Source organism: Diadema setosum, chromosome 13, assembly GCF_964275005.1.
Source record: "Diadema setosum chromosome 13, eeDiaSeto1, whole genome shotgun sequence".
Lineage (NCBI taxonomy): Eukaryota > Metazoa > Echinodermata > Echinoidea > Diadematoida > Diadematidae > Diadema > Diadema setosum.
The window spans coordinates 14,918,820-14,934,022 of record NC_092697.1 but is presented as its reverse complement, the minus strand read 5'-3'; the positions used below and the strand labels follow the sequence as shown (position 1 = coordinate 14,934,022).

Sequence of the window (15,203 nt, the reverse complement as noted above, 5' to 3'; positions counted from 1 at the left end):
CCACGACTTCAATGTTGAACTTACGAAAGACAGTAAATTTCATAGGATTGTCAATAAGGCATTCCACAATTTCCATGCAAGAAATCTCATTCTGATTAGCCAGTGGTGCAGCTGAGGCATAGCCCTATACAATACTGGACTCTCACTGAGAGGTAACCTACCTACATGGGCATTGACCCCACAGATTCTTCACAAGTGGAAAAAAAAAGAACAAGTGGCAGATGAAAAGGGACATAATGAACTGATGAGCAGCGGGAGAGGGGTGGAGGAGAGGGGGGGGGGGGGGAGGGAAGGAAGAGGGGGGTGATACCGGGGACCCAAAAGAGGGTATGGGGGATAAGTGGCTTTGGCCACAGGATGGTCCAAGACAGACTTAGAACTTGAGGGAAGAGTTTATCGCCGCCCTAAAATCCTCGTGAGTCCTCTTGAGAGCAGCTTCAACACTTTCGCTCCCTGCAGCCACACTCAAGTGGCTGTCAAGTTGCAATCCGCCAGGTTCAATGACCACTACGCACAAAACACAGTGAGAGGTTCATTCCTAGGACCAATACCACCAAAGAATAAATACCAACCACTGATATGATATCATAGCCATTTAGGGGGATTCGTCTCCAAACAGAACAAGTTGTACTTGAATGAAATAAACAATCACAAATCCTTCCTGACAGTTTTCAAGTGCAGGGGGGGAAAACGAGAATAGGTGTTTAAAATGATTACTAAAAGGGCCAAACATAATCAGTGACAGACAAGGGTATCAAAAGCTGAAATATCAATGGATTGAGAAAAGGCGAGGAAAAATGAAAGTAGAGATTATGATCCAAGACCAAGATAAAGAAGATACGGGTAAAGAATGGTCACAAACAAGAGTTAAGCATCCTCATTTCTACTCTAACGAGTCATTCCTTTCTAACTACAGAGGAGAAAACTTGAAGCACATGGACAATCGCACAAACACACAAATTGTTCAGGAATGCTAATCGCTCTGAAGAAAGGTGGCAAGCACATAACTTGTATCATCAATCTAAAGGCAGTAAACAGAAGTTATAATCCCAGTCTTTTCTTTCAAAAGCAGTACTATTGATGTTGGAAGGGTTAAGGAAGGGGTTGGGCAGGGGAGGGGATTGCCTTTCTGAGTGGGGCACCAACTGCAGTTCTGATTTCTCACATGCCCCCTCAAACAACACAACGCTCACTTTCCTCAAGAATTCTTTACAAAATTTTTATAGCAGTGTAACTGCAATTTTCCTTTCCTGGAGTGGATATATATGGCACGGGGGCTTTTGTGAATGGGGACGGGAATGCCGAATGGGTCTGAATGGCTGCACCGGCACGACCGTTACTTCTAATCAGGCGGCTTTTGTGACAGAACTCGAGAAGGTAGACTCCCGATCCAGGGCAAGACAAAATTGGACAATTAGACGCCAGCAAATGGGTGCAGCCACCCTTAATTTCTCTATCATGATTGCAATATTCTGGATGCCAAACATTTTACTCGGTATACTACAAGACCCACCAAGCTTCTGCTGCCTTCAAGTGTCACAGCTGCCATAGAGCATACCCAACTCACAAGTACAGTAACTCATAAACTCGTGAGTTTCAAGGCAGAAGCCTTCCACGATTGCACACAAGTTGTATTTTTCACTCATTCATACTTGTCTCGGAAGTGTATCAATCCAGCCAGTGACCTCGGAGTGCACACTTGCAAATCATCAACATTTCATTTCTCCATTATGCTGATTTGAAACAGATGGAAACCTTACTTTTTTTTTCTTAATCCATAATGGTACATCCTAATTACCATAACATACACTATAGTATGTTGAAATGGAGCATAACCATGTCATTTATTTAAGTATTTCAAAGCTTTTGTTTGAACAGCAACACTTTGGGTAGTTTCACATCTTTTTAAATATTGAAATGACACAAGGTAGTCATATAGGATATCAAGCTATAGTATGCAATGCCATGTAGCCATTTTCTGCTACATTATAGTCGATATTGTCTGTAATTTGTAAAGCTGCTTTCAAAATTTCCTTCATATCAAAGTCCTCATCTTAACGGCAAACTTACATACCCATCCTTCATGCTTGATACATCAAGAATGGAATAGGGCTTAAGCATTGGTGTTTGCACCTTACAGAAGAATCTACGGCATGTTATTCCTCCTGAAAAAGAATAAGCTCAGTCCATTAACATACAGTTGTAGGGCCTACATCAACCTTGATAAAAGTCTGTCATTCCATAATAATCACACAGCAAACACATACATTACAACCAAAAGCACTGGCCAATAACAAGGCAAAGGTTACAAAACACAACAAGATGAAAACTTGCTCCCATTATATCACAGCCTAACATTCCAACACATTACGCTTTCTCTCGCACGCAGCCACGGAAAAACTTCAAGCACTCCCGAGGAGAACACCAGTATTAGTGCCTGAACTCTGCACGAACCGTGGCGATCCCACTCGTGCTGGCAGTGAGCTATAACTAGCTGTGCTTTTCCCCCCTGATCTCTGGCATAGAGGGATAAACCTGTTGGGAGGTGGGGACACTAATATTTGTTAATTTGATCCCGTTCTCCCCCACCTGACTTGGGGTCTCCCAGCTCTCAGCATGCCCCCCTGGTCCCCCCTCTCTACACCTGTCAAACAATATTTCTCCCTCCCTGCCTCTTGGGAAATTGGGAAGGAAGAAGACGAAGAAGAGGAGGAAGAAGAAGGAGGAGTGAGGAAAGCCACTTTACCTATGTGACAATTTAAATGTAGCAATGGAATGAGTGGATGCTGTATTGTCACACCACAGTCTCCCCCCCCCCCCCGCCTCCCCCCCCCCCCCCCCACCAAGAATAATTCACAGTTGTTCATCCAGGGAAAGCACCACATCAGTTCTTGGAAGTCGCACTTAGAATGTTTTCCTCACGCCTGGGTCCACAGGACCTTAAACTGCTTGATACGCTTATACGATCATCTCGAGATAAAAATTTCCAAATTCAGTTAGGGGCACCAGATGAATGGGCAATTAGATGTAATTTTGAAGAAGAAAAAAAGTACAGGCAATTACAAATGAATCTATAGCAATTCTACAATTTTATCACTTAGAGCCTTTTCAGATAATTTCAGTCTTTCGCATCTAGGCAACACATTCACATTTCATTGTCAGCCCATCTAACTCACTCAAGCAGCCCAACACATAAAGCAGAGAGAGGAGGCTAGGTATGAGAGGAAAAACCTGAATATCCAGTGTTTACCTTCTGTGCCAATGAAATGAGCACGCCCATACCCTGCACAACCACCCCTTTGTTTCTAGTGGTCATCATAACTGGTCAGTTTCGAGTGACCTTCGGCCAAACTGCTCCTACTCAAGGCCTTATAAACCAGGCTGGCTTAGTACAATTGCATAGTGGTCAGAAAGAAAAGGAGAGGGTGGGGGAAATGAAGAGATGGGCGGAGAAATGATGAAAATGACAAGAAAAGGAGAGGGAGAGAGGATATAAGCAAAGAACAAGAGAGGAAGATAGGAGAAAGGACTTTGGAAGAGGAGAGAAAAGAAGAATACAGTATGAAAGGGGGAAGCAAAATGGGGAGGATGGGAAAACTTTCCGAATGTCTTCCTCTCTCTGAACAATTCAGGATAGAAACAAGGTGACTGTCATGTTTGGGGGAGGTTTTTTATGTAAACAGCATTGTGTAGTGCATTCTGGGGTAATTTCCATCAATTCATATTGACTGCTGATAAACCACAATTAAACCACCTTTGCTTCAGTTTGTTCACATCTCAGCCTCAGGCAATGTTCAATGCAACATAATATCCAATGGGAAAAATATCTATGAGACTGAGAGGATGAATTAACGTTGATCAGTTAACTGGTTTTCAGCAAAACTCAGCCAGCTACTGGAGTGTCAAACACAGCACTCACTGATCACAATTTGAAAGCAAAAAACATTAGTTTGAATGCCAAAACATACAGCTACAGTATCATACAATGTATGTTCAAATAATACCTGATGTATTTTCAATATCTTATCTTCCTGCAGACCACCAACATGGGGAATATAGAGACTTTCTTTGCAGCCACAGTAAATCACATGACCACAATGCCAGGGTCTTCATTGGATGTCATCTCTGATGACAAGAGATCTATATCATCAGACAAGAACACCAGATGATCACGCTACTACCGATACACAACTGGTATGACGGTCCCTGATCAGTAACAATTACTGTCAGACCAGTACCGTAACTGGGTACCTACTGGTCCGACAGACAGGTCGGACCAGTAGAAAAAAAATGGGTTAGTGTGCAGCCCTGCATACAGCAGGAAGGGGCTATATTATCTCCTCTGGTCGCCAAGGAAGGACGCGGTGGTTGAGATAGGACTAGGAGTACAGGAAAGCTGGGAGAGGGGGAGGACCAACAGAAGTGTTGTGAGGCCTTCCAGACTTGTCCCTATTACAACCACAGCAACGAGCACAAGACATTTCACTCCAGCTTCCAGAGTCTCCAAAATTGGATTTCTGCACAGGGCAGGCGTCACACTGCTACTACGACTTCGAGTGCTTGGAATCACTTACAACATGGGCCTGGGGAAAGTGGCTTTCTGCTAGAAAGAGAGAGAGGAGAGAGAGAGGAGGCTAAAATAATCCTCGCCCCTAATGCAATTTTCAGCTGCTGTGGCTCTCTGCGAGCATGGTTTATAAGGGCTCCTCGGTGTTGTTTTCTCCATTGGGGGCCCCTGCACTTCTACCCCAAGACGTATAGTAAGAGGACAGCTTTTGGCACATTTTGCGGTTTTTCTTCCCGAATTTTGTCGACTGTTTTCTCACCAGAAAATTAGATGAGCATCTGAGCGGGCGGTTTTGTAAAAGGTCAGTTGGTTTTTAAGACAATAATGCATATTTGGTGATGTATGCTATAGCACAGAGTAGACTGCCTTGCATGGTTGAGCCATAGAGGGTATCCCAATATGTGGATTGAGTAAATGCAGGATTATCAGAAGAACACATCAGTGAAAATTTGAGGAAAATCAGACAATCCATTCAAAAGTTTTGAATTTTTAACATTTGGTGACAAGACCACTGGATCAGAAGACTACTGCAGATCATGATCATGACATTCAATACAATTGTATGTATGCACTACTATGATATTTATATAGAAAATATAAAGAAAATTCCACAAAATATCATTTCATATGAAAAGCATAGGGCCTACATTCCTTGGACTTGTTACTGACATTATATCAAGGGTAATATCATTGTCCCTGCATTCTGAAAGAGGCAAGTCTTGTGTCTTTCATTATGCGAGAAAAGTAAAAATCTGTTAAATTTTGTTAATATTTTCTTTATATTAATATTATTATAGTGCATATAAGATATCATGATCCCCCGTAGTCTTCTGATCCAGCAGTTTCATCATCAAACTTCATCAATTCATAACTTTTAAATGGATTGCCCAATTTTCCTTGGAACTTCCACTGATGTATTCTACTAATATTGCTCCATTCACTAAATTAACAGGTATCTTTGGGTTTCATTCTCCTTTAAAGTCAGCATTGGCAAGAATGTTGAAAGATATTATGTAGGCTACCTATCTCAAACTTTAAACTGAACAGTCTCACGCCAACTTGACAACTTACTCCCATGTTTATCTTCTCTATGACACTGATTTATAACAGTCTAGTGAACTGAGGCCAACCATGCAATTACTATTTTTCAGCAAAAATACACTGATATTTTATCAGGTAAATCTGAATGATTGTTCATGTTGAATTTCAAGAGGGCAACACTAGTCTTCTATCTAGATGAAGGGGGATGAGGAGGAAGAGCTCATGTTGTCATGACAACCAATCTCCAATGGTGATGGGAACTTAGGGACTGGCCGCCACAGAAGAACGCACAGGGATGCCCTGCCACTGTGGGAGACTTCTGGCAAACTTCCCTTTTATTGGAGGGGGGGGGGGGGGGAATAATGTTCCCATCACAGGCTGGGCTTGCACTCTATTCTGGGGTGATGGAATTACTTCACTTCAAAGGGAAAACCTGGCTCCCCAATCCACTCATTCCAATTTGTGGACAATACTTCATAGTGTCACAGCAATGAACAAGTATCAATACCTTTGAAGGGATGGTATAGTTTTGGTTTGGATGGGAGATTCAGGTTTTAACTTTTTGCCAGATAATTAGAAACTATGCACTTACAAGATATTAAAGAGCATTCAATTCTAGAGGTATTCAAAGTTTGTTTTGATTTTTAAAAAAAGAAAAAAAAGAGTCCCACCTTTTATTAGGACCTCTTTGTTTCTGGATATCTCAGCCATATCAAAGCCAATTATAATCTCTTTTTTTTTTCATTCCTCTTAGAATTGTACACTATTTCATATTTCATAAGAGGTTTCTCATTACCTCATAAAAAAGTTGGAAACCTGAAGCCCTACTACACCAAAAACTCTACTATCCACAAACTATAATATTAATAGAAAAACCTATAGCTGACCTTCTTGCCATTTCTAAATTTGGGAAAATGTGAGGTATCCTATCACAGAAGCTTGAGAGCAAATGGCATGAAAAATTTACAGATTTGGCATTACTATACCACAAGGAAAAAAAAAGATGAACAACCAGTACCATAAAAAAAAAAAAACACATCCAGCCATTACTACAAATGAAGCTGGTGTTGGATATCTCTACCTATATTTCTTTCAGCAACCACATGACTGAAGATCATTCTTCCTAAATCCCGGTTTGTTTGGGGAAGATTATCCCCCTCCCCTGACTATCATATCCGTCTGTCATGCATCAGTCCAAGACATCAGCCCACAATGCGATGCCTACTAATTTACCCACATTCAGACCTGCCCACAATGTTCGGCTAATACCAACATTCCTTTGTCCACGTTTGTAATGCCTGCAAAACTGTGAAAGGGGGGGGGGGTGACGAGTGAAAATGAAAAAAGTGAAGGAGGTACTTCTTGCGTGTTATGTGTCCTGGGGACTCATCTCAGATCTGACCCATTTGTCCCAGTTCAATCAATGTTCCTCATCCATAAAGAATAACAACACAAGAAATGACAATTCCCCCTCCCCCCCCCCCTTTCCAATTTGTCCCCAGTTCACACATTCGCCCTTTGTGCCCATTCGCACATTCCATTCATTCAATGGTGATGCGGTGATGAGAGAGAATGACAGTGTCCGCTCAAGGAAAAGTCGCACAATCGCTCTTTGCTCCGACACCAGAATGCTGAAAGACTTATAAATGGACTAATGATGATTACTTGCTATCATGGAGTAAGCCTGGCATATTTCATACCATACACATACAGCTGATCGGGGGGGGGGGGGGGGGGGAGTGTTTTACTCATTAGTCAAGATAAAGCAAAACATTATTATGGCTTTTAGGGGTGATACCCAGAATGTGATTTTCAAATACAACATCTGCCTAACTCCTAATAACAGGAATTGTAACTGTTCCTCTGTTTCATACACAGTGTATATAATGTTTCTTGGTTGATATGATTGGGTATGAAACATATAGTATCTGGTCATAAATTTTTGAACATCTGTTTCTTTTCTATGCAGGCAAAAGAGTCCTACCTACAGTGTTTTAAAGGCCATTTCTAAAATGAACGTGAAGATGAAAGACACTTCTAGATCAAACATTCCAATGCAGTCAAGTATTTTGATCAGTGTATCTTGTTGGAAACCTTCTAGGTTAAAATTACTTTGAAAAAGAAAATGATACTATGGCTCCTAAAATCAGTGGAACTGCAGGTTTTGAAAAGTTGCTGGCTTGTGCTTGGCATCTGACACAGCACGGTCTCAACAAACACCGTAAGGTTGATCGAATACAATTCCAGTAGCCCCCTACAGGAAATCAAGCTGTATACATTGGTGGCAATCTAAATTTACCCTGCCCTTCACAGGCAAACATCTTGAACAAATATAATGCCAACATGGGATTGATAGGGAAGTGTGAGGATGAAGGAAATACACACTCATCTTAAAGGTAGGGGATACCTTTTACAGAACTCCCAAAATGCAGCAAAACATTAAATATGAACCTCAAGGGACTTGTTTAGGCCACTGCTTAGAAATTTGGAAGTCAACAGTTATCTACAATTTGAATAATGCACAAAACTCAACTACTCAGTAGTTCTGTGTGTCAGCCACACTTAAGCCTTTTTGTTACAGTCTTCTGCATTTTTCATCTATAAACACAAATCTAAAAGTATAAGAGCTGATAAAGAAAGTGTGTGGCAAGAATGTATATAGAAATGTTTGTAAGTTTTGATGAACTTTATTCACAAAATATACATGATGGACACACATGCAGTGCATGGGTCTGCAAAGGTAGCCTAGTAATGTATTGGAATTTACGGTGAGCCCCGAAAAGAATTCAATTTAAAATCTAACGGTCAATAAAAATGTACTTAATGTTATCTTCCACTTTCAATACTTTAGGGGAGTTTCTAAACTGATACTCTCTTCAACATACCACTGTGTGTATACAACTCTTCATTTAAGGCATGCAAATGGGATTCCCTACCTTTAAACAACTTCCGAAACTTTATACCAACTACTAGCCCAAATCCAGCCCCTTTGGTCTAGCGCCCAACTAGTGTTTTTCTCCTGGCCTTCCTGCTTGCTTTCGAGAGCAAATTTGCTCTCTCACCACACGTAACAAGAAATTGTTCTGCAAAGATCCTGGTGGACATGTTTTGCGGAACAGCCAAGCTGCGCCAATGCTAGAAAAGAAATTGCTTCGACACACACACATATACCTTCAAATACCTTGTAATTCCCCATTCCCAACTCACTCTCCACACCTTTACTCCATTGGCTTAGCTCTTGAACCAACAGTGTGGGGGCCTTCCACTACTTGAGCCAGTTCCTAGATAAACTGATGAATGCCAATGGCTGTTGGACCAAAAGGAAGTCTAGGTGGGCAGGAGGCCACTTCATTATCCCCTTCCACCTTCTAAAATTGTTGATTTAGAACCATGCAAACAATTCCCCTCATTCAGCTCAGTCCTGTAGGGTCACTTTGTTGTCACTTTTCCACCTCATGCCCCCCCCCCCTTCCAGTTTTTCTGGCTCAGCACAAGACCACTTTTTAAATTTGGAAGGGAGAAAAGGGCTGTTTTCTATCAGATGAAGACAGAACTGGCAATGTTTTTCTACCTTCTAAATGTAATATATCTACCAGCTCCAACTGTAGTGTATACTTTTTGACTCCAAAACCATGTTCACATTGCAAAAATGATACAAGATGTTTTGGTTTGAAGGGGCCAAGAGATTTGTTCCTTAATTATCATGAATTTCCATTTCTGATACTGACTGTCACAGGAGGTGAAATATTCTGGTAATTCCAAGGTACAGGGTCTGCATCATCAATTTCAAACATATTTTTATTTTCACTGATAGGGAATTTTTTTGATAACATTTTTTGATGACAAGATTTACTGTGCATCAAAATTATTTCTTTCTAACATAAATGATGACAAATATAGCATTATCATTAAGGTTAACAACATGTGTGGCATTACAATACCTTTATAAAAAATCAAGAGTACTAAGATTTTGACAGTTTATACAAGCACAGAAGCTAAATTAAACTGTTCCATTTCAACTAGTCTGAAGCCAGAAGACAATACATCATTAAAGTCAGTAAATTACACAAATGGAGAGCTCTGAAATATGTTGAGGCAACCATCCTGACCTTGTGTACAAAGTTACCATCAAAGTTACCAAACAAGAGTATTATAGGCATATAGTTGAACCAAACATAATAATCTACAAATATAAATACAACATATTATAGTACACAGAATATATCTCCTGTATTAAAGGGGTATGCTATTAACAAATGTGAATGATATCCAATTTATTAAAAAATCCCCCTAAAAATAGCACATGTATAAACACACACACACACATACATACATACACAAACAAAGACACACACAATCACAATAAGGTCAAAGAATCTGAAGAAAATATGAACTGAACTTTAAAAAAAAAAAATGAAATGGCAAAAGCAATGGACCACACATATCAAGCACCAATTCAGCACTGCACCACATCCAAACACGAGCCGACTGAGATGGCGGAAGGAATGTGGACACCATGTCACGAAGGCCAAGAGGCGAAATTAAGTAGGCCACATGTGACCAACGGGGAAGCGACGGGCCACTGCTGGCGCAGTAGGGAGCTCGCAGCCCGCTGTTACGCCCGTTACCAGGCCCATCGGGAGATAACCCGAGTTGGTCCTACGAGGCAGCAAACTTTCCCCCCAGACGTTCATGCCATCTCACATTGGGGGCTTTATAAATTCCTCAATCGACGAGACACATCAAAACAGGCTAGGCGACATAAGATTTAGAGTAAATGCTTGAACAGACGTAAAAATGGCGGAGAATCACAGAAAATGTCTAGCATAGTGATATTTAGAAACGCCGCACTGACGCGGAAGATATCGGAACGCAGTCATCACTTTCGATCACGATCACACTCATACCAATCACTCCCTACACAAGGTCGCGTCAAAAACTTTTCTCTGCACATTAAATGATTGTTCACAATTATCAACCAAAGATTTCCGTTCATTGAGACCGAAATATTCTTAAAAGGGTCTAACTTACCTTGTACCCACAACTTTTCCACGTTCGTCTCGATTCTCGTGAGCTTCAACCCCACGGCACATGCGCCCAGTATAACGAGTCCAAGGAAGAGCCCCTTTCCACTGTGGAGTTGCAAGTAACATCCCAATGTGAAGAGCAGCCCTTGCAACTTGCTCCGCAGCCACAAGGCTGCCTTGTTCCCCTGTGCTCTGCCCTGCGTGGGGGAAACAGACAAACCAGAGTTACCATCTGGTTGTCGAGTGTCAAGCCTAGCAGACGAAATTGTGGATAATTTCCCTCATCTACCAAAACAAGCGTTGTGGAGTGGCCTAGACCCGGTAACGCTTCTAAAAAGCGACTTGCCGCCACAGTTAGAGGGCATCAAACCTACATGGCATAAACGCGAGTGGCTGTATTCTACGGGCAATTGGATCGTGTGTGTGTGTTTTTACGGAACTTTCGCATTCGAACAACGGCATGGCACAAGCACACACTCACTGTCGGCGGCATAGCATGAAGCATGCTAACCTTGGCGTGTGCAGTGCCAGATGCTCATAGTTTGACCCCAGATTATTCCCCAAAGCTTCCCCAATGCGGAGCCTCGCTGCCCTCCTCCGCGCAGCCGTGGACTTCCCGTCGTCAGTGACTTTCTAAACAATTGCAAAATAGTATCTACAACGCAAAACACACAAATCACATTTGAAAAGTAACCCAATTCATCCATCTCTTTTTTACTCTTAATCTCTAGTATATCTTCCGTCCATCTTGTGTTTAGGAACGGTGAACGCACTAGCTATGAATATCCTATTGATCCTTCGCCCCTGATTTCTTGCTTTCTTTGTTTTCCAAGGAGAATCCATTCAATCCGACGTGCGCATTTCCGTTTCGTCAGCAGACGATAGCAAAGCGGAGAATGACCGTTTGTGTTCCATCCCATACGCTAGTAAATGGCCTAGTATGCTATAACCCTCCGATTACTATGCACCTGGGAGTTAAGAAAAAAGTGATATTTTCCACGAATCACTTACATCATAATATATACCAAAGTACATGTTCGTCATTCTTAATGATATCCACATGGGTATGTAAAAGAATTCTTGTCAACTAACGACGAGGTCGAATCGGTAGAATCACTCTCGCCAAATCCCGTGCGTGGTACAGCTGTACAGATTTTTTTTTTCCCCCTTACGAAATACCAGTGCAGTAACAAGTCACTGCCTACGCGATGTTTCGCCGTGTGTGGTATCTGACTACCAGGGCCGTACTCCGTTCACTTCATAATGCGCTCACGCACTACCACAACGCTTGCTATACGCAGTACACGTATACACAGTAATTATCGATAAAAAAGAAGGTATAATTGAATGAGAAATGACTGGAAATTTCTATGCATTTACACGAAAATTCATTCAATCGTTAACTTGTGAAAATTTTCATTGCTTTTTATCATCTGGCGTTGCGAGAAACTTATAATTACAACAGCCTTGAAAGATGGGTTGAGAATGAGGTAACAACTCTGAAGGAAGGGGTAAGAAAGTGAAGACAAAGGCAATATAAACCAGCTGTTTTCTGAACAGTTCTAATCGACGAATGAGATGAGTATACACAAGGCAATCAGTATCATTGTTGACGTTACATTTTGTTCACTCGGCTGCAAACTTTACTTGCTATAACTATAGTTACTCTACTTCCACTTCTGAGCCTGTTTATATAAACAGCATTTTGTAGAGTTACCTTATAACAAACTGAGGATACACACTTTGAAATTACATTATTACGTGCAAACAGAAATATATCGGTTTAGGAAAAGATGCAATCAGATTCTTCCTTCCTAACAGTGCAAATCAAGCTTTTCATGCAATGAATATGAGGTATTTCCAATGCTGGTAATATTTCGACTTCAGTGGGCGCCACATGGATATGCTGCTCCGCTCCGTCCCGGCACAGAAAAATACCAAAAAACTGTTTCACTATACACGTGGTGATGAAGGATTGACGTTTCTCTTTGGCACTTAAAACTTATAATCCAAGCTCAACCGCATCACCGCGCAAGTTCATTTCAGGGGCCTTGAAATTGTGCTTCGTCGTCACACCATGAACATAAAAAAAGAAAAGGGGATTAAATACCCGTTCCACTTGTCTGAAGGCATACTCTGCATTGGTCCAGCTAGTCCTTGTTAGCAATTCCTCGTATACGAAGTCCTCGGGTATTCCAGGGGTGGATAATCTCCCGTCCTGTATGAAAAGCACAGACACACATAAGAAAAATAACAGAAGTGAATGAATGAATTCACGAATGAATACAATAATCACTGAAGAGTGAAAGAAACACCCATGCTTATGTACACTAGACAGAATCGATGATGAAACGGGAGACTCGATTCCATTACTAACACGCCTCTTCATTTTCAAGATGGGAAAGTTTGCTATAAAGAGAGCCCTGTAGCTGTATGTAGTGAGAACCTCGCCTTAGCCCAGCATTTGGGCGTGAGATATGAGGGCCCTACCGCGGCGGTTTAAACTTGTGCGACCACCCCAGAGCCATCAAGCAGGCATGCCAAGCGCTCTTCACCCGGAGACTGATGGGTGATGATATTAGCAAACCACGCTATCACACGGAACATCCTTCCCACGTACGTCCGTAAGGCGTGCATCCTACACACACAACACAAGGTAACTTCTCGTAAGAAAATATCCGTTTAATTCCTCGTCATAGCTGGACATCGCTGGATGAGAAAACTTTGATTTTTTACCTCGGAGTCGGGAGTGGCAGGCACTGCCCAACGCTCCATCCTACGGGATACATAGGTTTCCAGCAGCAGTATTCAACAATGTTTACACGTAAACGGGCATGCTGTGTAGAGTAGAGCCTTCCAAGTTTCATTCAAACGAAGCCAGCATCCTCTTCGGGTCGGCTGCTACGGTTCGTGTGTGTTCGTTTCACTCTCTCCACTGGTGCACATACTACTACGAACGACTTACTACGGGCGCCGGGCATTTGGAGAAGTTTAGCGCGAGGCTGTCGGTCGCAGCAGGCTCCGCCTCCACCTGTCATACCGTTAGGCGCTAGGTCAAGCACGACCGCTCCCATTGGTCGGCTCGGGACCTCCAATTGTTCCCGCTACAACGTATGTCATTAGTCGCCTAGCAACGCGAACAGAAAAGGAAGGAGGAAAAAGTTAGCGGACCACACACATGGAGTCAGCGCCAGGCCATACCGCAGAGCGGACCGTGCGGGCCCAGAGCATGAAAAAGACGTCGGAAGTAGCCAACAACACTGCGTGTACATACTCGAGCTCGACTCATGCCCTGCATCCTCACTGCATCGCAACTCTATTGTTCACGCCGAGAATTCAGCAAAGAGAGTTTCCCCCCTACTTTCAAAAGAGCGAGCAAGTAATCGCTTTGACGAATCTGCGAGGCAGCGAGATTGAGAAAGGCAAAATAGTTGCAGTGCATGAAAGTGACAGTAGGTTTCAGCCTTACAGCGGCGACAGGGGTCAAAGTTTGGTGACCTTTTCCTAAATAAGAACCTATCGAGTTGCACCATAACACTTTCGTCGATTTCATTTTTTTTTTTCTCTCTCTCTCTCTCCCTTGAACGTGTGTGAGCGCGCACGCGTGTGTGTTCTCCGTACACCTTGCATGTTCGGGTCATGGAGAGCTAAATTATTAATGAAAAACACACAGTTTCCTAATAATTATAGCAAGACCAGACTAAATGCACGCAGTTGGCTCTGGCAAACACGCCCAAACCCTTCATATTATAACTTTATAAGAATCGCATCTTGTCAAGATTCAACACAATTCAATAATGTAGGCCATGTAGGCCTATATGCTGATAATAATTATTTGACGTGCTATAAATAAAGGAAAATAATCAAATTCCATTTACTTCTCATAAATACTATTGAGCTTGAAAGTTTTGTAACAATATCCTGCAATAAATTCCATTCAACCAAAGTACTGACACATACTACCTGCTCTATTTTTTCATGCAAATCCCTCTCATTATGGTCTCAATATTATCTACTGCCCTGACTTCTAACAAAGTGATATACACCGTAGTTCATCTTTCATGCTCATGACACCGACAAAGATGTAGACCTAGGCCTACCAAACGAGAGGAATGACACATTTGGATTATTTTCCTTTTTTTTTTGTAACAGGAATATCACTTTTTCATAATTATTTCAAAATGTTTTTCTGTTTCCTCTGTGCAGGGGTCACATTTTGTACGGGAATTCGTTTCAAATGCTTACTCTGATCACACCATGGGCTGAGATTTCTTGATAGATAAATAGATACATACATAGCTAGGTACAAAAACAGTAGATAGATAGATAGATTACTAGTAATAGATAGACAGATAAATAGATAGATTGCTATATAGATAGATAGATAGATAGATAGATAGATAGATAGATAGATAGATAGATAGATAGATAGATAGATACTAGTAGATAATATATAGATGTGTTATAGACGGGTAGTATGGGCAGATACGTTGATAGATAGATAGGTATTAATACCGTATGTCCCAAAAAATACAACGGGACCCTCCGCAATGGTTATGTAACTGTAA

General features: G+C 41.7%; 1 protein-coding gene across 1 annotated transcript in view; it reads right to left on the bottom strand.

Moving 5' to 3' along the window:
- The window catches only part of LOC140236723 (protein patched homolog 1-like), a 77,545-nt gene extending 64,087 nt beyond the window's left edge, over positions 1-13,458 (bottom strand). Inside the window, exons 1-3 of the mRNA XM_072316649.1 lie at positions 13,372-13,458; positions 12,746-12,853; positions 10,640-10,832 (exon numbers count right to left, since the gene is read on the bottom strand). Coding sequence (XP_072172750.1) covers positions 10,640-10,832; positions 12,746-12,853; positions 13,372-13,410 — 340 coding nt within the window. The 5' untranslated portion in view covers positions 13,411-13,458. The remainder of the gene's footprint in view (positions 1-10,639; positions 10,833-12,745; positions 12,854-13,371) is intronic.
- Between the last annotated feature and the right edge of the window lie 1,745 nt (positions 13,459-15,203).